Source organism: Podarcis melisellensis, assembly GCF_964234715.1.
Source record: "Podarcis melisellensis genome assembly, chromosome: 3".
Taxonomy (NCBI): domain Eukaryota; kingdom Metazoa; phylum Chordata; class Lepidosauria; order Squamata; family Lacertidae; genus Podarcis; species Podarcis melisellensis.
The window spans coordinates 112,834,776-112,860,744 of NC_138530.1; the positions used below are offsets into that span (position 1 = coordinate 112,834,776).

General features: G+C 43.9%; 1 protein-coding gene across 1 annotated transcript in view; it reads right to left on the reverse strand.

Moving 5' to 3' along the window:
* Positions 1–7,914: 7,914 nt before the first annotated feature.
* PLEK (pleckstrin) overlaps positions 7,915–25,969 on the reverse strand; it is a 28,947-nt gene continuing 10,892 nt past the window's right edge. Inside the window, exons 4-9 of the mRNA XM_081906494.1 lie at positions 24,737–24,828; positions 23,521–23,705; positions 14,538–14,642; positions 12,551–12,634; positions 10,540–10,609; positions 7,915–8,597 (exon numbers count right to left, since the gene is read on the reverse strand). Of these exons, the coding sequence (XP_081762620.1) occupies positions 8,458–8,597; positions 10,540–10,609; positions 12,551–12,634; positions 14,538–14,642; positions 23,521–23,705; positions 24,737–24,828 (676 nt within the window). The 3' untranslated portion in view covers positions 7,915–8,457. The remainder of the gene's footprint in view (positions 8,598–10,539; positions 10,610–12,550; positions 12,635–14,537; positions 14,643–23,520; positions 23,706–24,736; positions 24,829–25,969) is intronic.

Sequence of the window (25,969 nt, forward strand, 5' to 3'; positions counted from 1 at the left end):
ATCTACTTGCACTTGACGTGCTTTCAAACTGCTAGGTTGGCAGGAGCAGGGACCGACCAACGGGAGCTCACCCCATTGCGGGGATTCGAACCGCCGACCTTCTGATCAGCAAGTCCTAGGCTCTGTGGTTTAACCCACAGCGCCACCTGCATCCCATTTTCATGGTACAGAGGAAAAATTTTGAGAAAACAATTGTTTTCTCAAAATTTGTAAACAACAAATAACTTGTCCTGACAGAATTACAGACTTTTATCATGCCATATGTTCAAATTTCATTTGATTACTCTAGGAGATCACCAGATAACTAGGAGGTAAAATAATCTAGAGACATGGGCTTCCGGTGGTTTGGAATGCAATCCTATACCCCAGGGATGGGGAACCTTTTTCAGCCTGGGGGTTGCATCCTCATCTGAGCTACCTTCCAGGGAACATGCCAGTAGTGAATGTTGCCTGGTGCAAAAGTAGGCAGAAGAACAAAGGTGAATTTTACCTTTGTACAGTAGTCTAGTTTTGACACACTCACAAACAACTGCATCTTCCATCAAGGCAAGTAAGAAGTGTTATACTAGAGTTCAAGGACATATTCCAGCCTGGCCAATTTGATTACTATCCCAAGTAATCAAATGATTGTAGCACTTTGTAGAGAGCAAGGTTTCTGTAGAGCAAGAGGCCTTCAGCACAACTTCTGCCATACTTATAAGGTAGTCTTGTCTCAATCTCATGCTACAATCACGACTGATTTGAGGTTGTTTCTGTGAAAAAATGGAGGAAGAGAGAGATAAGCACTAGCTGTGAGCTGCGTAGGCCTTGTATGATGCAGGTATCTATCTGGGGATCTGATGTGGGGCAGCGCATCTAACGGCTGCCGTGCTGCTTCCTTCCACCTCTCCTCCACTTGTGCATCTGTAAGTAAATCAAATATTGCAAAAGCAGCAAAAGCGGACCCTCCAAGCATCCCTGTTTTCTAGAGTGACTCCTCTAATATTAACCATCTTTGACCTTGTGGTGGGGGGGGGGAGGCTTCTTGCTAATGCTGCTCTTGGGTCGGTGCTGCCCAGATGGCATTAACATCTCAGATAACTACAATCAGCAGAGGAGGCCCTGTTGGTGATGCTGTTGGATGTTGCCCAGTTGGCATGAACCTGCGACAGGGCATACTTGGTGAAGGTTCCACTCTCCTTGGTGAAGCATGTCTGCCTCCTTCATTAATGTTCAGATATCCGATGGTCGAAAGACACTGTTCCTGGCAACCTTGAAATTATTAGCTGTGATGGCTACTTTGAGATGTTCGTAATGTTCTTAAGTACATTCAATAATATTTTGCTAATTTGTTCTTCACCACCCTGTGCTCATTTGGGAAGAAGGGCAAGGTAAACATTTAATAAATAATGAAAATAATTTTTAATGGAAGCCAAACCAGATAATGGGATTTATGATGACAGATAATGGGAAAATGAGGAATTCAAAGTGAGGCTGCAGGGAACCAGGCAGAGGGCCTTCTCGGTAGTGGCACCCACCCTGTGGAACGCCCTCCCATCAGATGTCAAGGAAAATAAACAACTATCTGACTTTTAGAAGACATCTGAAGGCAACCCTGTTTAGGGAAGTTTTTAACGTTTGATGTTTTATCGTGTTTTTAATATTCTGTTGGGAGCTGCCCAGATGGGCGGGGAATGAATGAATGAATGAATGAATAAATAAATAGTAATAATTATATTTTGTTTAAGCTGAGGATAGCAGCCATGAAGCAATGAAATAATCAAGATAGCACAGAAACACAGACAGTGGTGTAGAGTTTGCACAGCCTCAGTGGCCTTTTTATAACTCTGAGACCGACACATCATATTGTAGTACAAAAAATAGGATGAGTTCCGGTTTCCTTGGTTTGCAACACTACAGCATATTTTTAGAGGTAAGAGCCTGGGTGGTAGGCACCACACAGCAATTATCATGAAGACATAAGCTAAATGAGCAAGCTTTATCTTCCTCCTCTCTCTTCCCTTTTTATTGTGGAACCACTGACACATTTGTAGTCCTGTCAGCATTGATGACTTACAGGAAAGGCTAGCAATGAGTAGTTTCCCCTTAAAACATTAATTTTTAGAACTCAGAAATAATGATGAAACATGTACATGATTAAGGGTTGAGGCATGGTGTACGTGAACCTGACCACTTTCCCCATTTTTTAAAAAAACATTCTTGCTGCTGCTGTTGTAATCATTCCTTGAGTCCAAAATGAGAAATTTGTTCAGGGACATGAAATTATACTACATGTAAGGTTGTGGCGTTCAGAGGAACTGTGCTGCGATGACCTCCAGTTCCACACTTTATGAAATTGTCAGAATTTCATATTTGCGGACATTAACTATTTACCAGTACTGGAAAGCTTTAGTGCTCACTTGTTTTAATGTTTTGCCCTCTGTTCTTCTAACTGCCCAATTTAATATGATTCTGCTTAAGTTAAAGATTTTGTGGAACTGGAATGATGAATCTGTTGGTCATCTCCTTTTTACACTGCAGGGAGGCCAGAGAGAGGCTGATTCTTCCAGAAATTTAGTACTCTTCCCAGATATTTTGATAATGTCTGTTCATTTGATGATTCTGGCTACGTTACTGGTAAGGGAACTGAATTCAGTGAGCTAGTCATCAGTACAAATTAGGATGCAGATAATAAAGTCAGAACTTCCCTTTGCTCCCTTTATAAATTCACCAGGTTTCTTTTTATGCTTTTGAATTATGGTGTTGGAGGAGACTCTTGAGAGTCCCATGGACTGCAAGAAGATCAAACCTCTCCATTCTGAAGGAAATCAGCCCTGAGTGCTCACTGGAAGGACAGATCGTGAAGCTGAGGCTCCAATACTTTGGCCACCTCATGAGAAGAGAAGACTCCCTGGAAAAGACCCTGATGTTAGGAAAGATGGAGGGTACAAGGAGAAGGGGATGACAGAGGACAAGATGGTTGGACAGTGTTTTCGAAGCTACCAGTATGAGTTTGACCAAACTGCGGGAGGCAGTGGAAGACAGGAGTGCCAGGAGTGCTCTGGTCCATGGGGTCACGAAGAGTCGGACACGACTAAATGACTAAACAACAGCAACAATTCTGTTTGTAACACATTTCATTGTTCTTTGGCATAATGAATTTATGCATTCATTCAAGTAGGTATGTCACACAGCTTTACTAAGTTTTGGGGTACACTACACTATATCAATCCCACTTTTAACAGAGAATTTCCCCACTCACTCTGGGGAAAGAAACCCGAGAATCTTTATTTCTATCCTTCTGTCTGTGCATTATCATGCTCCTTTTAGCAGTGATGTGTGCACACATTTTCAAGCTTACCTACCACAACAAAAATGGCTGATATACTCAGAAAGGTACTTCTGGATCAGGTACTACATTCTGTGGTCCATCTGAGTTGTGGTGTCATCTTGACACACGCAGTCCTGCCCTTTAGCATACATTCATTCTGTTACACCCCAAGGTCCATGAGCAGTGCAAGATTCCAGGCCCTTCCCAGGGTTGTCTTTAAGTGTCTTTAAGAAATATGTTCTATTAGCACATATTTACACCTGGAAATCTGCAATGGAGGGGGTGCAGAACCCCAAGTGTCTCCTGTTGCTCCTGTCATAGCTTCAGCAAGCTGGGGTTCAAAGCAGCAGTCAGACATGACTTCCAGTATCTCTGTTGCAGCACCTCCAGTCAGTAAAAGGCAAAGGTAAAAAGGCCAAGGACCCCTGGACAGTTAAGTCCAGTCAAAGGCGACTATGGGGTTGCGGCGCTCATCTCGCTTTCAGGATGAGAGAGCCAGCGTTTGTCCACAGACAGCTTTCCGGGTCATGTGGCCAGCATGACTAAACCGCTTCTGGCACAACGGGACACCGTGATGGAAACCAGAGCGCACGGAAACCCTGTTTACCTGAGCTGGGACAGAGCAATGAGAGCTCGCCCCGTCGCGGGGATTCAAACCGTCGACCTTCCAATCGGCAAGTCCAAGAGGCTCAGTGGTCAGTAGCCAATATAGCTCTGACCTCCAGCCCCTGTGTGGACTTCTGGCCTGCCCAGCAGTTTGTGGAGGCCTGGCCTTTGTCCTCCTCCTTCTTCCCAGCACACCACTTTCTCTTGTCAGCTCACAGTCCTCCGCGTCACCTTGGCAACCCCTGTTTTGCACAGACCTGTGAACTTTCTGTGTAGGTGCCTGGCCATTGTTTCATAAGGGTTTGCATTCAAGCAGCCCAGCCAGGAATTCCTTTTCTGGCACATTTCTGTACCTTGCATTTTCATTTCCTCGCTAGATTCTGACATTCATTACTTTATTGGGTTCAGAGGTGCACCCCTCAAAAAACTGATAACAATACCTTGGCGACATCGTTCCTATCAATCAGGTGGCACTGTAGGGGTCTATATTAGATGGCACAAGTCAAAGAGGGGATGCAATGCCTCCATTGGCAGCAGAACCCGTTGCGCTGCCCTAAATCTGCTTCTATCAACAGCCCCTGCAGCCAGCCTTGACCTACTTACTATTCAAGCTCATTCAAACCAGACTGAAGTGATAGATACTGCAGTGCATTTTCCAAACCAGGCTTCCTCAACCTCGGCCCTCCAGATGTTTTTGGCTTACAACTCCCATGATCCCTAGCTAGCAGGACCAGTGGGAATTGTAGTCTCAAAACATCTGGAGGAAGCCTGTTCTAAACCATGGTTAGCAAACCTAAGGTTTCTCCAGGTGGTGTTGGGACTCCTGTTCCCATCAGCCCTCGCCAGCATGACCAATGGCCAGGGATAATGGAAGTTGCAGTCCAGTGACATCTGGAGGCCCACAGGTGGGCAACAGTTGGTCAGGAATTACCAGTCAGTCAGATCACCCAGGAACAGCTGTTATAGACAACAAGAGACCAGGAGTAATGAGGCTTCCCGTTCTCCTTTAAGGGTTAGTGTCGAAGATGTGAGGGAGAAAAATAGATTCAATGGAACTTCCATCATCATTTACTGCACAATTTATTTGATTCTCATAACTCCTTATCAATGATTCAGTCTTTTCACAGACTGGATGTTATTCAGAGCAAATCCTGTCCATTTTATGGCCAAGACCAAAAAAGAAGATCTGCTTATCTCAGCATTAACCATTTCTTTCTATCTGGTGATTAAGCTACTTCATGAGATAGACTGGAGTTGTGAAATTCAAACTAATGAGTATTGAACTCATTCCACTTTCACACAGCTTACATAAGTTCATCCGTCTATCCTTTTTGCACAAGATGTGTGTGGTATCTGTTTCATTCATCTGTTTGTGTTCTGGCTCAGCCATGAAATTCATTGGGTATCCCTGAGCCAGTCACTACCTCTCATTTTATTTTATTATAAGGTGCTTTGAAATTATTCTGTGAAAACTGAAAATTCAGAAATTGTTTGCTTGTGCAAAAACAAAGATAAAATAAAATGTTTCCAATGATAAAATTGGAAATATGTAAATATATGCACAATGTACATAATTTGAAGTTAGCAACAGTGTTGTAGCCAAATGAATCAACTTGGGGGCCAGTCCTAAGGGTTTTTAATCCTAATTAGACACATGTTCAGGAGGCAGAGAGAAGAGATGCTTTGTCTACTTCTCCTGATCCAAACCACTTGTTTAATTGGGGTTTATAAACCTTAATTAAACATATGGGAGGGAGGCAAGCAGTAGTGAAGTAGCAAGATTGGCCCCACTACTGTGTCTGCATCACGTGGCCTCACTCCTCCCCCTCTCCCTCTCAGTAACCAGCAGCGATGTGTAGCATTGGGAAACCAGGTATCAATGCTGCCCTGCCCATGCCACCTTGTTGATCACTTTGGAAAAGTATGACGAGGAAAGAAGGAAAGAAGGGGAAGAGATTCCCAAGACAATTGCTTGTACAGTGTGCTTTAAGAAAGCCAGACAGCCTGTCTTCAAAGTGTTGCAAAGCACCACCATATTGGGGGAATGCTGTAGTAGCTAGACAGGAGTTGAGCTTTGCTCAGTGACAGCTCCAGCTTCCAATCCAGGACTAGAATCCAGTCACAGTGCTTGGGGAGGAGGGATGGTGAATTGTTAAAGCTAGTTAGTTGGAAGTCACCTTTTCTTTAATCATTTTTTAATTTTCTTCTTCTTCTTTTTATTTTCTCATTTTCCTTTTTCTTAGAAGAGTATAGTGCTTATATTTTTTATTGCAGTTTATGTCATTATGTTTGTATAGTGGTACCTCTGGAATGCAACGGGATCTGTTCCGGAGCCTCGTTTGTATCCAGAGCAGAATGCAACCTGTGTCTGTGCATCTCCGCTTCTGCGTATGCGCATGACGTCATTTTGAGCATCTGCGCATGCGCGAGTAGCGAAACCCAGAAGTAATGCATTCCGTTACTTCCAGGTCGCCGCGGAGCGCAACCTGAAAACGCTGAACCTGAAGCGACTTTAACCCGAGGTATGACTGTATCTATGTATTTCTGGCTTTATTCTGTTTATTTGTATGATTTGTATTTTTTCTGTTTAATTATAGGATACATAAGTATAAATAAAGTAAAAAAGACTCCAAAAGAAAAAGAAAAAAGCAGGAAAAACCCAGAGTGGAAGGTTCCGGAAAGCTGGAAGGGGCAGCAGATCCTGCCTCCGTGAGCCTGATATTCCTATCCATGCTCTAACCCAGCACCCTTGACAAACGACAGTTCTGGGTGGGTGCCATTTTCTGGTTCACCTCAGGCAGCAAGGTGTCTTGGGCCAGCCCTAGTTAGAATCATAGAATCATAGAGTTGGAAGAGACCACAAGGGCCATCGAGTCCAACCCCCTGCCAAGCAGGAAACACCATCAGAGCACTCCTGACATATGGTTGTCAAGCCTCTGCTTAAAGACCTCCAAAGAAAGAGACTCCACCACACTCCTTGGCAGCAAATTCCACTGTCGAACAGCTCTTACTGTCAGGAAGTTCTTCCTAATGTTTAGGTGGAATCTTCTTTCTTGTAGTTTGGATCCATTGCTCCGTGTCCGCTTCTCTGGAGCAGCAGAAAACAACCTTTCTCCCTCCTCTATGTGACATCTTTTTATATATTTGAACATGGCTATCATATCACCCCTTAACCTCCTCTTCTCCAGGCTAAACATGCTCAGCTCCCTAAGCCATTCCTCATAGGGCATCGTTTCCAGGCCTTAGACATTTTGGTTGCCCTCCTCTGGACACGTTCCAGTTTGTCAGTGTCCTTCTTGAACTGTGGTGCCCAGAACTGGACACAGTACTCCAGGTGAGGTCTGACCAGAGCAGAATACAGTGGCAGTATTACTTCCCTTGATCTAGATGCTATACTCCTATTGATGCAGCCCAGAATTGCATTGGCTTTTTTAGCTGACGCGTCACACTGTTGGCTCATGTCAAGTTTGTGGTCAACCAAGACTCCTAGATCCTTTTCACATGTACTGCTCTCAAGCCAGGTGTCACCCATCTTGTATTTGTGCCTCTCATTTTTTTTTGCCCAAGTGCAATACTTTACATTTCTCCCTGTTAAAATTCATCTTGTTTGTTTTGGCCCAGTTCTCTAATCTGTCAAGGTCATTTTGAAGTGTGATCCTGTCCTCTGGGGTGTTAGCCACCCCTCCCAGTTTGGTGTCATCTGCAAATTTGATCAGGATGCCCTTGAGTCCATCATCCAAGTCGTTGATAAAGATGTTGAATAAACATCCCCATCATAACTTTGGGTTACAGCTTTGGCTTAAAGTTACAAGCCATACTCGTATCTAGAATAGCGGCCTGAAGCCTGTGGCTTATTCAGTGACCACAGTAGTGCTGGCTGTGTGGATGTGGGTGCATATGAGACAGAGCGTGTGTATTTTTATACATGTATGTATTTTAAAAATAATAATCCTCACCATTCTTCTCATTGGCTCATCAAAGAAAGGAAGGAAGAAATAGACAGAAAAGCAAGTTTGTTCATTTTTCAAATATATATATATATATATATATATATCCATGACATTAGCTGTAGTTTTAATACTATTAGGGCAAATAGAACTCCATTTACTTCAGTTGGAGCTTCTTACAGATACACATATATGTGAAGAGGCTGAGGGTTCGTTAAAATACAAAACTCATTTTACAAACAATTCCCCCCAAACCACTACCATATGCAGAAATCATAAGGGTTACGTAACACTTAGTCATGCATCTGCCTTAAAGTAGCATCTTCTTTACTTGGTGGTACAGGAGAAATCTTTACAGACTGTTGTGACGAGGCCAAATGATCCTGTTTTGGATAATGGGAAGGTATAGAAAGCGAACAGGACACAGGCATATGAAATACTGTGCTAATTCTAAGACAGGTTATCGTCAAATAAAAGTTTCAGAGTTATAACCACCCTGGTATCTGTGAACGAGAACAAGGCTACAGATAGCCAGTTGTGTGGAGAAACCCTTTGAACAAGAGGCACTCGTATTTTGCTAGAGTTTATAGTTCTTCACTTTCCAGTCCTGGAAACCACTTGAACGGCCTTGATCCATTCTGTACGTTCTGTGGAGGTGGCTGCTTGCAAGATGTAGTGGACCTCATTTGCTGTAATGATTTCAAACAGGTTGCCCCCAACATCATTTTTCTTGCCTAATTGTGAGAGAAAGAAGACTGTGAGCAAAGGAGTCTGGGAGCTGTTTCAGTTCTTCTGGCTTAATGGTCTCTTCCATTTTCACACGACTATCGCAAACACAATGGAAAATCTTCCAATTTTCACGTAGAAAATCAACTCTACATACATATATAAGCCTGTATGTAATGTATGTATGTATTTCAAAGCCTCATATGAAATTGGGAGTCATATCTGCCAGCATCATGGTTAGCTAAGCCAGTGACCTAGCATGGTGGGACTCTAACTTGAGCCTAATAATAATAATAATAATAATAATAATAATTTATTATTTATAGCCCGCCCATCTGGCTGGGCCTCCCCAGCCACTCTGTGCGGCTTCCATAGAAACCAAAAATACAGTAAAATATCACACGTTAAAAACTTCCCTGAACAGGGCTGCCTTAAGATGTCTTCTGAATGTCAGGTAGTTGTTTATCGCTTTGACATCTGCTGGAAGGGCGTTCCACAGGGTGGGCGCCACTACTGAGAAGGCCCTCTGCCTGGTTCCCTGTAGCTTTGCTTCTCGCAATGAGGGAACCGCCAGAAGGCCCTCGGTGCTGGACCTCAGTGTCCGGGCAGAATGATGGGGGTGGAGACGCTCCTTCAGGTATACTGGACTGAGGCCGTTTAGGGCTTTAAAGGTCAGCACCAACACTTTGAATTGTGCTCAGAAACATACTGAGCCAGCACTAATGGTCAGAAATGGTATCATTGTTCCCACCCTTTTCTAAGCCTCTCTCATGCTGTTTAGGCAATGTATGGATATGGAATACTGATATAGAAAAGACAGAATAAATCACAAGAAAATTCTAGCCATTGCTGGTTTTACCTGCAGACAGATTTAAGCATAAATGAACAGATCAAAATGCCTTCGTGACAAGGAAATAGGGATGGAGAAAGACATTCAAAGATAATTCTATCTAATTGACATATTAAGAGGGAGATTTTTTTCATGTGACTGCCCCACTTTGGGAATCAACAAAACTGAGTGTTTGAGCCATTTGCTTCCAGGCCTCGAATATGTTAAGAAGCAGGGGTCACCAACCTTTTTAGAGCACCAGAGACATTTTGAATTTTGAAAGCATGTTGGGGCTGCCCATCACAAAATGGCTGCCATGGAGGGGATGTGGCATAACACAAAACTAGAGTGGCAACCACCCCTTGACCAGGGCCATCTTAAGCATATGTGGCGCCGGGGTGCAAGGATCTGCGGGTGGGCTCTTCCCCGGACTCCAACTCTAGGGCCCCGGACTCTTGGCCTGGTGTCCCTGAGAGCCCGGGTGCCCCGCACCCCTGGTGCCTATGGTTAAGACAGCCCTGCCCTTGACAATCTTATGCATGGTGTTATGTACTGAAGTTCTCACCCTGGGCCAGCAGGGGGATACTGTAGATAGTTTTCACTCAGGTCTGCATATGCAAATAAGGAATTGAAAGTGACGTTCAGTGATTGGATAGTGACAGAAAGTTGCTACTGTTGTTTTGTAGTTGAGCTCTATATAAGCAGGTTGGCTGAACCCTTCAGTTCAGTTCTGTTCTGGCCTGAGAATAAACAAGAGCTGTCTGAGGAATCGCTGTGTCGTCTGATATGTTCACCCACAACTTAACACATACGATGGAAAGTCAGCTATACACTGCTGTTCCTGTCTAAAACCAAGAGGCAGCGTTCCTCAGTACCAGGAGAAATCTACAAGGCAGCCATACCACTCTTGTTTCACAGAAATCTCTTAGAAGATATTGGCACATTTTGCTTCACAGAGGACTGGAGACAAGAAAGAAAGAAAGAAAGAAAGAAAGAAAGAAAGAAAGAAAGAAAGAAAGAAAGCAAGCCTAGGGGCACCACCAGAAGTGTTACAAAGACTTCTTAGAATGAGGCATGAACATGCATGGCACGAGGGATGGTCTCCATGTGTTCCTCCTTACCATCTGGTGCGTCTTCAACTGCTGTCACCACACAACCCCTCAAGTGAATGGCTCCAAGTGGCTCTTCCCCCTGAAATGATTCAAAATCAAACCATCGTTAGCTTGGCTAAAAACTCATTTTGGAAACCATTTTTCGCTTCCAGCTGAAACCAACATGACAGAAATTATTACGGCCATCCGTGTGTGTGTTTATGCAGGCTATGGTGTAACCTATGAGGAAATCATGAAGAACTTGAGTCTCTTATCTTGGTTAAAAACTCATTTTGGAATGAGATGGACATGGCTATGGCTGTGTGTGTGTATGTGTGTTGGCACAGGCTATAGCATAGCTGTCAACTTTCCCCTTTTCTTGCGAGGAATCCTATTCGGAATAAGGGAATTTCCCTTTAAAAAAATGGAAACGTTGACAGCTATGGGCTATAGGCAATTGAGGAGTAAAACCAGAAAATCAGGGTTCTTCAGTGTAGAAGAAAGGTGAAGGAAAGTAGGTTTCACCGGGAGTTACTGACATTATGAACCATGTGGAAATAATGAAAAGGTTTTTCCCCCTCTCTCTCAGACACATAACGTTAGAACTCAGTGTATTGGCAGAAGGGTCAGAACAGATGGAAGAAAAACTGTGCAACAGAACAAGCTGCAAAAGTTGGGGGATGGGAGCCACTTTGCTGACTGAAGCTCATTTACAAAGCCTTTCTGAAATAGGTGCATTTTGTACTCACTTCACACACCCCAAAATTGGGATACTTCCCCTTTATTTAGGTATTTATTAAATGTGACTAAACTAGAGAGCTGTTTTAGAACATACAGCATTTTCGGCTGCATAAATCTATTCAGTTATTCTATTCACTTATTTTAACTTCGGGATGCCATATGTCCGGATTTTTGCAGACATGTCCAGGAATCAGCCAGCAGAATGGCATCCAGGTGGATTTTTGCCGAATTTGCAAAATGTCGGGGAAACCCAGACATATGGTGGGGAGGGGTGTCATTTTTCAAAAAATAATCCATAAAAAATTCCAAAAAAGCCCGGAAACTTCTTCCTTTTTGTGTGGAAATGTTCTCCAAAAGAACTCAACAACTTTGACCTACCCCCCCCCCCCAAAAAAAACACCTCAACAACTTTGTCTGGATTTTAACTTTTGGAATATGGCAACCCTATTTTAACTAGCCCATGTTTTAAAAAACGATTGTACTGCTGCCATTTCACTTTGCATTGTATTGCGTTTTTATTACACATAAGCTTCCTTGCGTGGGGTTATGCCCTGAAAAGTGGCCTATAAATAAGTTGATAAAATATATTAGAATATACAGCCCTGAAGATACAGCAGCAAGAATTCTAACAGCGAAAAATTGGAAAAGCGAAATTATCCCTTCAAAGATTGAGTGGCAAGCCAAATTGATGGAGTATTTACAATTAGCAAGGAGAACAGGAACAGTGAGAGGAAACTCAACACAAGAAGTTAATAAGGAATAGTAATTAAGGAATATCTCAAAGGGTATTGTGACCATGAAAACTTCCTGGCAGATATTGAATGAACCATGTAATATAAAGTAATTGTTGGAAAACATCCGAATTAAGATGAAGAGAAACAACTTTAGCTTAAATGTAAAAGAGTACAATGGGTTTAGTCGGAAGTTTCTTTTCTTTTGCTGATGTGTACTTCAGATGCAAGTATATTCTTTTTCTACTTATACTTTTATTTCATTTAATTCCTTTTTTCTTTTTGTTCTTTTCTCCCCCCCCTTTCTATTTCAATTCTTTATAATCTTTATAATTTATGGAACGTATGTAATGTATGTTGGTATGGAATGTATCTTAAGGTTTTTCTTGTTCAATAAAATAAATAAATATTTTTTTAAAAGAAGATGCTTTAAAAAGAAGATGCTTTAATTTTTAAAAAGAAGAGGTCCCAGCAACTGAACACAATTCACATAAACAATCCCAAAACCCATGATTCTGAAGGTGAGTTTCATATCAAATGTCCAGCAAAACCACAGAAAATGGGCTTACCCCTGCAGGATCATAGTAATGCATGTAGGCAGGGTCTTCTCTCAGGACAAACTTTCGTACTTTCCAGTTTTTCCTCCGGTGCCCCTAAATAAATGTAATGAATGTATGACTTTCATTTTCTTCACTGCAAGAACAAATCCCAAAAACAGAACTGAAGAACACTGTGGTAGCTAACAGTGGCGTAGCGTGGGTTGTCAGCACCCGGGGCAAGGCAAGTAATTTGCGCCCCCTAACCCGTGGATTTGCGCCCCCCAACCCTAACGCCCAGATGTTGCGCCCGGTGCGGCCGGCCCCCCCTGCACCCCCCACGCTACGCCACTGGTAGCTAAGCAAGAATGGTGTGATAGCTGCACCCAGTGCTTTTTTCTGGGGGAGAAAGTTGGGGAAATTCACCAAGACGTAAGTTTGGGGGTTTTTGTTTATTGCAGATCCAGTCACATTGCAACACCTCTCCCCCTCCCCCCGGGCAATGGCTAAATGTAAGATATTATTAATAAACTCAAGCAGACAGTGGTCTGGATTAGAAATGGCCACAACTTTATTGATTACAGATATAGGTGGATTTTTGGCTCAGGCATTGGGTGTATATCTGTTCCAGCTCCCCTCTCCCCTGGCCAAAAAAATAATTATTTAATTTTTAAAAGGTACGTTTCTGCTCAAAAAAATCCCCTGGCTGCATCCCAGGAATGTCAGAAGCAGAGTATCCATGGGTTTTTCTGGAGTTCTACTGCTTTTGCTGCCTCAGCACAATCAAGACCCTAAAAGTTATTTTATTTCATTTTATTTTATTTTAGGGATGTATATGTCACCCTTCTATAGAATTCCCAATGCAATTAAAATTGACCTCTAAAACCAATTGCCACATACAGTATCTTCATTTTCAGAAGGCTGCTGGTTCTTTCTTGGGTGAGAAATAGCCATTATAGTTTGGCAACTACTGCTCTAAACTATTTTTCCCATGAACCATTTGAAAATTGCTAATCACCACTTAACGATTCTTTCTGCCTGTTTTAGCAATTGCAATGCGATGTGCTAGATGCTGTATGATTTCTTACTGTTTTCATTGCTTTATTTCTTATCTTTTATTTGCCTTCCACAGAATTCAATTTGCAATCCAGTAAAGTACAATATAAGAAATTAAAGAAGCAATAAAAAAATCAATATGTCAATTTAATGTGAACATGCTGTGGACCACCTGAATAAAGCTCACAGACCACTGGTGGTCTATAGACCACAAATTGGGACCCCCTGGTCTAGAGCACAGACTATAATGAGTATTATTCCCAAGAAGGAATGAAGATCTGTGGCAACAGCTTTTACAGGTCAGTTGTAGACCTTAGGCAATATATTGTTCAGCCTCAAACTAGCTATAATGCAAGCTTTTCTTGCACCAATGCTTACATCCTAAAAGCCTCTTAAAAGTGTTCGCTTGGGTAACACACCCTTTTAAAAAGTGGTACTTTTGCTTCCTTATAAAACTACAGTATCTCTTGAAATAATTCAGACTGAAGAATGTCTCTAAAGTACTAGAAAGAAAACACAACGTTTAGAATTCATTTCCCCTTCACATTTTGGATACTGTGCCACTTATATTCCTGAAAGTGCCTCAAAATTGACGGCCAACGTTCTACCGTGGATTCCGTCTGTGATCATTTCCTCTCAGTGCTGCAATTTCTTCTTAGGATTGCATGAAGCAAGTGACAAGCTCAGTGAGTCACATGGTTATAAAACCTTCATATGCCCCGTGCGTGACGGCAGTGTTGCAATTCTGTTGGAATTGGGCAAAACCAGATTGATTGTGACATCCCCTCGGAGGATTTGAAGGATGCCTGTTTCACCAGCTGATTGCTACTGAGCAACACAACACAGCACAGCTTTGAGTGTCAAGAGAGGTTTCAGCACAGGCAGTTTTCCTAAGAAGGTTTATATTTCTGTACTATATTGACTGCTTTTCTGAGGCATCACAGCAAACAAGGTCTATACCAACCTGTTTCAGTAAACATCCCTGTTTGACCACTGTGCCTCTGAATTCTTCCTTGAAGATCCCATCATCATCACTGGAATTCCCTTCACTGAAGAATCCACTGTCTGCCTGTTTTAAGGAAAGAACAAGACTATGTTGCTAACGTCACCTGAAAGAGTTTTGTTATGTACTGAGTGAATAGGATCCAAAATGCAGCAGTCTGATTGGTCCTAGAACAATAGGATCCAAAATGCAGCAGTCTGATTGGTCCTAGAACAATAGGATCCAAAATGCAGCAGTCTGACTGGTCCTAGAACAATAAGATTCAGAATGCAGCAGTATGATTGGTCCACAGGAGCCACCCAATCCAGCTCCAGGTGGAAGTGAATCCACAACCTGATTGGCCTACAGGTGAATCCCGGAATTAGCCAATCGCATGTGGCCCATTGTGTAAATAATGTATATAAAGCAGATATTGTGGGGGAACTTTCATTCCTCGCTACTATGAGCTGAATAAAGAGCATGAAATCCACACTCAACTCTGAGTATATTTCAAGTTTGATGTGTTACTCTAGATTCATTGCTTTGCAATGAAGGTTACAAATATTTCTAAATAAGACAGCAAATAATGTCTGCATCTGCTGAACTTTCCAAAGCTTCCAAACAAATAGGCTGTGAGCTCAATCTCTCCCCTATCCCAGCATTGGGATCCCACTTGTCATTCTTTTACCTGGACTACAGACTAAGATTTATGCATCGTAGTGAATACATGCCCTATAGGATGCACTTTTTCCCCTCCAAAAATGAAGGGGAAATGTGTGTGTGTCCTATGGGGTGAATGCAGGCTTTCGCACCGACCCCTCTCGCTCTCCAAGCTTCAGGAAGCTCTCCGCAAGCCTTGGGAGCCTGTGGGAGTTCCCATCGGGCTCCCTAGGCTTGCGGATAGCAGCCAGCATCTTGAAGCCTGGGGCGCGCTGCACAGCGCGCCCCGGGCTTCAGTTCCCCGACCTGGTTTGGAGGCTGGCGGTGGGGAGAAGTGCGCTTCTCCCCACTGCCAGCCCCACAAGCTCAGGGGACAGCGGGGAGGCGGAGCGCCGCCATCCTGCTGTTCCCCGACCTGGTTTGGGCTTCAGGCAGATATCCGCAAGGCGTGGGAGTCCGGCAGGAAGTTGCGCTGGTCTCCCAAGGCTTGCGGAGAGCTGCCTGTTTTGGGGGCTGGGGTCGGGGGAAGCTCGGGCTTCCCCCGCCCCAGCCCCGCTCCTGGGGGGAAAATAATTTTTTCCCCTTTATTCCCCCCCAAAAAACCTAGGTGCGTCCTATGGGCCGGTGCGCCCTATGGGGCGAAAAATACGGTATGCACCAAATTCCTTTTTCCTTCGTGGCAAACAGCATTTTAAGTTACTTCCTCTCTGATGTGATCAGTAGAGGCTCAGAGAAAGTTCTCGCCTTGCTTTCTTGTGCACACAAGTCAATATCCGAGGGAAATGGATTGAGTAACTGAAATGCAGAATATGGAGAGTACTCTTTCTTCCTCTCACTGGTCACACTGGAGCAGGGTGGGGTGGGGTCAAGGGAGGGTTAAATAACTCTTCTCTTCATCTGCATTCTATGAAAAAGAAATTTAGAGTACCTAATTTAAGGAAGCCCTTGTCATGGAGGAGTAAGTCAGATGGCACAACCAAAATTTTTCAGCAACAAAATATGACGTGTGTTTGTTTTTCTTTCTTAAAAAAGTTGCCAACTAGAGTTGTAGAATCTCAGGACTGATTATATGGGACCTTGCCAACAGCTATGAAACTAGCATTCCCTTAGACAGCATCAGCAAATGAAGTTGGCAATCTAGATAATCATGCATACAGAAGACTGAGAAGACCAGTCTTAAGGCCAAACTAGTTGTGGAAGTGAGAGCCGGACCATAAAGAAGGCTGATCGCTGAAGAATTGATGCTTTTGAATTATGGTGTTGGAGGAGACTCTTGAGAGTCCCATGGACTGCAAGAAAATCAAACCTCTCCATTCTGAAGGAAATCAGCCCTGAGTGCTCACTGGAAGGACAGATCCTGAAGCTGAGGCTCCAATACTTTGGCCACCTCAGGAGAAGAGAAGACTCCCTGGAAAAGACCCTGATGTTGGGAAAGATGGAGGGCACAAGGAGAAGGGGACAACAGAGGACGAGATGGTTGAGGGTGTTCTTGAAGCTACCAGCATGAGTTTGACCAAACTGCGGGAGGCAGTGGAAGACAGGAGTGCCTGATGTGCTCTGGTCCATGGGGTCACGAAGAGTCGGACACAATTAAATGACTAAACAACAACAAACAGTTGTGCACTGGTTATAAAGCACTTTCATCATGAAGTGAAGCATACAGGGGGTGGAGTACAATGTACCTACTCCTTACCTTCCCACGTTTCATTGCTTAAATCCACACCACAAACTCCAATACCAAAAGTCTTCAAGCAGTGGAACAGGGGTAGGTAAGAGGGTGAAGGAGAAGGTTCATTCCTTCTTCCACCCCCGCAAGCTTCATTTAGTGATAAAAGTAGAACCTCAATCTCACAAGGATGGATGTACCAAATCTAAGGTCTGGTTTTATAGAATTCACTGTAGTGCTAAGTAGAGTGTGCACATGGGGAATGAGGTCCACTCATGCCATGGGACTTTCCCCTCTTTCCTGCCCCCATTCATGCACACACCCAACCTGTTCTGAGGGCTCCCCTTACTTTTCAGAGCAGATTAGAGGGTGGGGGGGAGAGGATGGGTGTCAAGGAGCTGTCAAGAACCAGGTTATCCACAGGGTAGACACATAGACAGAAGGCACGGAATGAAATTAGTTTATTATTAGCAAAACAATAACAACAACAACTTACCAACAATACATCAATGTCCCTGTTTCATCTTAACTCGATGAAGGCATTGCTGAAACTAAACCCTAGGTATGCCCCTCCCATCTATCCTCTCACTCTGGGTTCCTCCCAAGCAGAGGAAGGCTGTGTTGAGGGGGTGAGCTCCTCCTCTGGGCCTGTCTGGCATAGGACCCTCCTGCAGCGTGGGGTCAGAGGAGGGTCTGTAGAACTGGGACTCTTGACCCCTCTGCACTCTTGACCCCTCTGGTCTCCTGCTTCTATCAGTTCCCAGCTCATCCCTTCTGCTGACTGCTCCTCAGTCGTTCGCCCCCCCAGGCTCTGGACTCTATGTTATGGTTACCAGACATCCCTGTTTCCTGGGGACAGTCCCTGGATTTACAAATCTGTCCCCGGACAAAATCCGTCCCCAGAATTTCCCCGGATTTCATTTAATGTCCCCGGATTTATATTTTAAGTGTTGTGGCAGATGAAGGTGATGGACTATATGGGATTGGCTGAAATGACTGGCAGAATCCGAGACCAGGGAGAAGAGTCAGCGGAAGAAGATTGGAAGAAATTCAAAGACTATTTACAGAAATATTGCAAAATCAATGAATGTTAGAATGATGTCGGATAGAAATTAAGTGGTTTCCAGCTGTAATGTATTAAGAGAATATGAAAAAAAAAGGTTTAGAAGTAGGTTAAAGTTTATTGATAAGGATTTGCTGAACTTACAATTTGAATTGGAATACAAAAAAGGGAGGTATGAGGAGGTCTGGGAAGTAAGTTAAAGGAAAATAAGTTATGGAAAATTTGCGTGTTTTTAATTATTTTTTTCTTTTTGATTTTTATTGTATTAACATTGAAAATTCTAATAAATATCATATATATATATATATATATATATATATATATATATATATATATATGCAGGTTTTGGTGTCCTCGGGTGTCTTCCCGTGTAAAAGTTGGGGTGTCTAGGCGACGTTTCGACGAGGTCTCACTCGTCATCTTCAGGCTGGTGCTTTCGGCTTCTTGTTACTGGAACAGAGCAGGATCTCAGTGTTTGAGTTCCTATAAATACTGTTGAGGGGGTGTGGTGTATAGCCTCCAATGTTCTGGGCAGAGAGGAAGTTCCCAGGCTAGTGTGCCTTTTCTTCTTTTGTTCCTTAATTACTTGAGGGATATCTTGAGTGATTTCTTGAGTGATATCCTGAGTACCACTTAGGTGGGTCATTAGGTGTGGATTAGTTGCTAAAGTCTTTGTGTCTTGACCTCTTGAACTTTGTGAAGAGTTTTTCTGAGAAGATGGCTGTACTGCACTTAGTTGTGCTCTGGCTTGGCTTCGTGTATAGGGGCGAGCTGTGGTTTTGTGGCCTGTGTCAGCCAGATCTGTGTAGGGATTGCAGGGGGGTGCAGCATCCGGAGGTGCCACCATGGTTTGGCTACTGGATGGTGTCTGTAATTTATCTGTGGAGAGGGTCTGGGTTTGGGTCTGGTGTGGTTGATTGGTGATGGCGTTCTGTGTGCCTCTGGATCTGGTGTCAGTTTTTGTGGGGAGGGCTAATTTCCAGATGTCTGGCAAGCGGGATGTGTCGTCACGCTTGTTCATGTTGTGAGGGTGTTTCTCTATCTCGATGGCTTCCATGATTATTCTCTTGTGGTGATGTTCCATGTTAAAGAGCAATTTGGAATCTGCAAAATTAATTTCGTGTCCTGTTTCTTTCATGTGTTGGAAAAGAGAGGAAGTTTTTTCTTCTTTTTTGACGGCATTCTTGTGTTCTGTGATACGTGCATTTATTCGTCTGTTTGTTTGTCCAATGTACGTGGCTGGGCAGATTTTGCAGGGTATTTCATAGACCCCTTGGTTTTCCAACTGGATTTTATCCTTGGGGTTTCTGAGGATATTGGCTATTTTTTGGTTGGTGCAAAAGGCTGTTTTGATATTGTGTTTATGGAGGATTTTGCTAATTTTATCTGTAGTGCCCTTGATATAAGGAAGGAGGGCCATGCCATTGTTTTCTTCTGTGTCTTGGTTTTTGGGGGGTGTTTCTTTTTGGATTAGCTTCGTAACCCTGTTTTGCTGGTATCCATTGGCAATTAACACATTTGAGAGATTCTGTAACTCAGTTGTCAAGTGGTCTTTGTCCACTTGACAACTGAGTTACAGAATCTCTCAAATGTGTTAATTGCCAATGGATACCAGCAAAACAGGGTTACGAAGCTAATCCAAAAAGAAACACCCCCCAAAAACCAAGACACAGAAGAAAACAATGGCATGGCCCTCCTTCCTTATATCAAGGGCACTACAGATAAAATTAGCAAAATCCTCCATAAACACAATATCAAAACAGCCTTTTGCACCAACCAAAAAATAGCCAATATCCTCAGAAACCCCAAGGATAAAATCCAGTTGGAAAACCAAGGGGTCTATGAAATACCCTGCAAAATCTGCCCAGCCACGTACATTGGACAAACAAACAGACGAATAAATGCACGTATCACAGAACACAAGAATGCCGTCAAAAAAGAAGAAAAAACTTCCTCTCTTTTCCAACACATGAAAGAAACAGGACACGAAATTAATTTTGCAGATTCCAAATTGCTCTTTAACATGGAACATCACCACAAGAGAATAATCATGGAAGCCATCGAGATAGAGAAACACCCTCACAACATGAACAAGCGTGACGACACATCCCGCTTGCCAGACATCTGGAAATTAGCCCTCCCCACAAAAACTGACACCAGATCCAGAGGCACACAGAACGCCATCACCAATCAACCACACCAGACCCAAACCCAGACCCTCTCCACAGATAAATTACAGACACCATCCAGTAGCCAAACCATGGTGGCACCTCCGGATGCTGCACCCCCCTGCAATCCCTACACAGATCTGGCTGACACAGGCCACAAAACCACAGCTCGCCCCTATACACGAAGCCAAGCCAGAGCACAACTAAGTGCAGTACAGCCATCTTCTCAGAAAAACTCTTCACAAAGTTCAAGAGGTCAAGACACAAAGACTTTAGCAACTAATCCACACCTAATGACCCACCTAAGTGGTACTCAGGATATCACTCAAGAAATCACTCAAGATATCCCTCAAGTAATTAAGGAACAAAAGAAGAAAAGGCACACTAGCCTGGGAACTTCCTCTCTGCCCAGAACATTGGAGGCTATACACCACACCCCCTCAACAGTATTTATAGGAACTCAAACACTGAGATCCTGCTCTGTTCCAGTAACAAGAAGCCGAAAGCACCAGCCTGAAGATGACGAGTGAGACCTCGTCGAAACGTCGCCTAGACACCCCAACTTTTACACGGGAAGACACCCGAGGACACCAAAACCTGCATTCCTGTACCCGTGAAAATCTACGAAAGCAAATATATATATATATATATATATATATATATATATATATATATATATATATGTGTGTGTGTGTGTGTGTGTGTGTGTGTGTGTGTGTGTGTTGTAGATTTACTAGTAGGGAATGAATGTTGCATGATTCCTTCAATACACATCATACTTATGGGGACTACCAGCGAGGCAAAATGGCGGGCACCACGGCAGTGAGCAGCTCCTGAAGCCAGCAAGAGCCAACTGCGCTACCAGGCTGGCTCCGGGCTGCTGAGACTGCCACTGCCAAGGGGGAACCACAGACCGCCCCCCCCCCCGTGACCCAAATTGAGTCGGGAGTGAGAGCGCCCGGCTACCCAAACGACTGCCCAGCGGCACTCCAGGGCCAGGAAAACCCCGGAGCCGATGCAGGGAGAAGGAGGAGAGGTGAAGGAGAACGAAGAGAGAGAAAAAGGAAGGAGAAAAAAGAGGGGATCCCTGACCTTGCCACGCCGCTGCCACCGCCGCCATCACTTAGGAGGAGAAGCATAGCTGTCAAGTGTCCCTTATTTGAAGGGACAGTCCCTTATTCCAGCGCCATGTCCCGCTGCTGTCCCTTATTGATGGATGTCCCTTAAATGATGTCCCTTAAATTTCAAAGGAAGCAGCTCCTCTCCCTCCCTCCCTACTGGCCTGCGGGAGGAGGGAGGCTCCAACTGTGTTGCTCACCCAATAAGAAGTCTAAGAACGACTGGGGGGTGGAGCTTGCATGCCTTGTGTGTGGCTAGTTACTGCAAGCTGAGGGGTTTTTTGAATGCTGGACGCCATTTTGTTGCACGTGCTGCTGCAAACTTTGCAGTGCAAAGCCAGGCCGGGGAGCCATCTTAAGTTGAGGCTGCATAGGCCTTGTGGTGCATGTGATTCAGATTCTATTCAGTTGAACCTCTGGTTACAAAGTTGGTTGGACAGTGTTCTCAAAGCTACCAGCATGAGTTTGACCAGACTGCAGGAGGACAGGAAGACTGGAGTGCCTGGAACAGGTGAGGCTGCAGGTCCCTTATTTTGGCTGCTGGTCCCTTATTTTCAAGGCTGCTGGTCCCTTATTTTCAAGGCTGCTGGTCCCTTATTTTCAAGGCTGCTGGTCCCTTATTTTCAAATCTGTAAGTTGACAGCTATGAGGAGAAGTAGGAGAGCACTGGGAGGGCAAGGAAACGTGGCCAAGCCCAAGCCCGACCCGAGACTACTGCATGGCAGCTAGTGCTCCAAAGGAGCAGACCGGGGCCCAGAGGAAGGATATTACTTCTTTTAAAAAAAAAGAAATAACTTTTTTTAAAAAAAACAACAAACTTTTTTTCTTTCTTTTTAAAAAAACACACCAAAAAACTGTCCCTGGATTATATGAAAAAAATGTGGTAACCTTACTCTAAGTTGTCATCCTCTTGGGCTGGCAGCCTCGACCACTCCTACTGATCCAGCCAGTCCCTGAATTTGGGGAGGCCCATTGTATGAGCAGACCACGTTCTATGCATGCAGCAACACTATTGATTCCCACTCATAATACCCAATATTAGTTATACTCAGCGTAGAACCTTTCAAATAAATGGACATGACTAACTTCAGCCCATTAACCTCAGTGGGTCTACCCTGAGTAGAACTTCACTGAATTCAACTCTGTATTTCCAGAAGGCCTGTGGAAGTGGTTGGAGTCATATATTTACAATTAACCCTCTTAGGATAGGAAAATACCCACGAAGATGTAAATAGAATACATTTACAGAAGAAGTCAAGGCAGCTTCCTCTGAAATGACAGCTAACTGAGGCCAGGTCTTGCGCTTCAAGTGATTCACAGTCACTAGCTTTCGGAGGAACGCTGGCTTGCTCTGTTGCTTCTGCTGAAGCAGAGGGATGCCAAGTCATTCTTCCTCCCAAGTGCTTTGCAATAAATTAAATAAATTAAAGGCTGGGAAGCAGAGATTTAGATATAAGTATCCAAGACATGTTAAAAAAATTGTGGCAGCTAGGGGGAAAAAACCAAACCAATGCTGCAATCCTGTAACAGTCAAAAGTCAATCCTTGTTACTGCATAACTAACACATCCACTTTAAAAACAGAAGGAAGGATTCTGGTTGAAGGTAAAATTAGGTGAATCATGAAACTTTGGGGGCCAATCAGGTAGCATCAATATTTGAAGATGTTTGCACCAAATAGACCACCTTTCAGCTCTGATCTCACCAACTGCAGTAGTGAAAGGTGATTAATTTGTATCAAGCAATGTGGAGTATGCGCCCTGAGAAAAAAGTCAATGGGGAGTCCAAGTGTAGTACCAGGAAATATAAAGGTAAAGGTAAAGGGACCCCTGACCATTAGGTCCAGTCGTGACTGACTCTGGGGTTGTGGCGCTCATCTCGCTTTATTGGCCGAGGGAACCGGCGTACAGCTTCCGGGTCATGTGGCCAGCATGACTAAGCCGCTTCTGGCAAACCAGAGCAGCGCACGGAAATACCATTTACCTTCCCGCCAGAACAGTACCTATTTATCTACTTGTACTTAGACGTGCTTTCGAACTGCTAGGTTGGCAGGAGCAGGGACCGAGCAACGGGAGCTCACCCCGTCGCGGCCACACACGTCCCACCAGGAAATATACATTGACATATATTTCAACACACATGCACATATATACAGTATACACCTACCCACAGAGACTGCGTTAGATGAGACCCTCATATTGCAGCCAGTCTGAAAAGCTATATTTTCTAGGGTTCCCATGTCCCCCCAACCTCCAGCGATCCCACAAAGAAGAGTTATGCATTGCTACTTACAAAATAATAATAGGCGTCTTCGTGGTCAAGGAAGGAAGTTTCTGACAGGCCCTCCAGTGCACTCTTGGATATATCTCCAGCAGGCTGAAAATAACCTTCGTTCAACAGGGCAGATGCCAACATTTGACCCTCTTGGCGATTCCGGATAGAGTTGTTAGACAGGAGCCAATCAACCACACAACTCCCTAAGGGCAAGGAAATGAACCAAGGCGTTTGAGCAGAAAGGCACAAAATGAAGTACTGCAGACTGCAAGTAGTTAAGCAAATCAAAGAGATGCCGTATTTTTTGCTCTATAAGACTCACTTTTCCCCTCCTAAAAAGTAAGGGGAAGTGCATGTGCGTCTTACGGAGCGAATGCAGGCTGCGCAGCCATCACAGAAGCCAGAACAGCAAGAGGGATTGCTGCTTTCACTGCGCAGCAATCCCTCTTGCTGTTCTGGCTTCTGTGATTCAGAATATTTTTTTCCTCCTCCAAAAACTAGGTGCGTCTTGTGGTCTGATGCGAAAAATACGGTATGTTCTCAATTAAATTCAAATTGCAATTACAGTGGTAGCTCAGGTTAAGTACTTAATTCGTTCTGGAGGTCCGTACTTAACCTGAAACTGTTCTTAACCTGAAGCACCACTTTAGCTAGTGGGGCCTCCTGCTGCTGCCACGCCACCGGAGCCCAATTTCTGTTCTCATCCTGAAGCAAAGTTGTTAACCTGAAGCACTATTTCTGGGTTAGCGGAGTCTGTAACCTGAAGCGTATAAAACCTGAAGCGTCTGTAACCCGAGGTAACACTGTACAGTTTGGAAATATGAAGCCAGTAGTGACTATATCTGGACTTGGTTTGAGCCAGGCTCTGCAAATTATTCCAAATGCCAGTGAATATGTAAATTATATGAAGTATTTAGGGCTGTGTCCAGTCCATATTAAAGACTAACAAATTTGCTGTGGTATTAGCTTTCAAAACTCAAGCCCACTTCATCGGAAAGCCTTGACCATGCGGTTTTCACATTCTGTCTACTAGAAACAATTTCCCCTCTCAATGCCACCACATTCTGTCCAATATCTATAGGACATTTTCTCCAGGAACTGGCAGGTTCAACTATTTTGGAATGCCAACTGACATTTTCCTCCCATCAAACTGCTTCCTGTCGCGACTCCATTTTCTAGCACCTGTTTTACTCAACAGAGCATTTTTTGAAAGGGAAAAATAAGAGCTCTTTACCCGTAAAGCAGTGGTTGAAAATTTTCTTGTCCTTTTCCAGCTTCATTTCTCGGATCCCCTTGTCGGGGTCTTTCATTGAGAGATACAGTTCACTGTGCAGTGAGAGAAGTGAGGCAGAATTAGGAAACAATGTTCGATTTGGCTCTTTGGGGTTTAAATTCCTTCTGCAAATGCATCAAAGGGACTCTGCAAACTCCAGTCCTTAATGACCCCCTAATTATAGAATCAGATGTGTTCTGTGGTGAGCTTCTTAGACAACTAATAAGTGGCCTTTCTATGAAAGCTTTTGTCCATGCTTCTTGGGAGGAAAGCAATGACAAACCTAGACAGCATCTTAAAAAGCAGAGACATCATCTTGCCGACAAAGGTCCGTATATTTAAAGCTATGGTTTTCCCAGTAGTGATGTATGGAAGTGAGAGCTGGACCATCAAGAAGAAAGATTGTCAAAGAATTGATGCTTTTGAATTATGGTGCTGGAGGAGTGCTCTTGAGAGTCCCATGGACTGCAAGAAGATCAAACCTCTCCATTCTGAATGAAATCAGCCCTGAGTGCTCACTGGAAGGACAGATCCTGAAGCTGAGGCTCCAATACTTTGGCCACCTCATGAGAAGAGAAGACTCCCTGGAAAAGACCCTGATGTTGGGAAAGATGGAGGGCACAAGGAGAAGGGGACGACAGAGGACGAGATGATTGGATAGTGTTCTTGAAGCTACCAGCATGAGTTTGACCAAACTGCGGGAGGCAGTGGAAGACAGGAGTGCCTGGCGTGCTCTGGTCTATGGGGCCACGAAGAGTCGGACATGACTAAATGACTAAACAACAACAACACAGTTGAGATAATCATAGAGACATAAGTCTAAACACAGGTTGCTTCCAGGCTGTTCCCTGTTTTCAGGTGGGATTCAATCACATTCCAGCAAATTCAGGTTGCACAATTAACGTTGATTTGGAGCTCTTGCACAACAAATCTGCTTCCCTCAAAGACTGGACTTTCTGCTTCTACAGAATGTTGTGATGGCCACCAACTTGGATGGCTTTACAAGGATGTTAGACAAATTCATAGCACATATTTCCCCTTTCAGAAGCAGGATGGCTCTAACTGCCAGCTGCTGAGAACCACAAGTGGGGAAGAGTGTTGGTCTACTCATGTCCTGCTTGTGGGTTTTCAACACATATCTACTTGGCCACTGTAAGAACAGGATGCTGGGCTATATATAGGCTTCTGGACTGA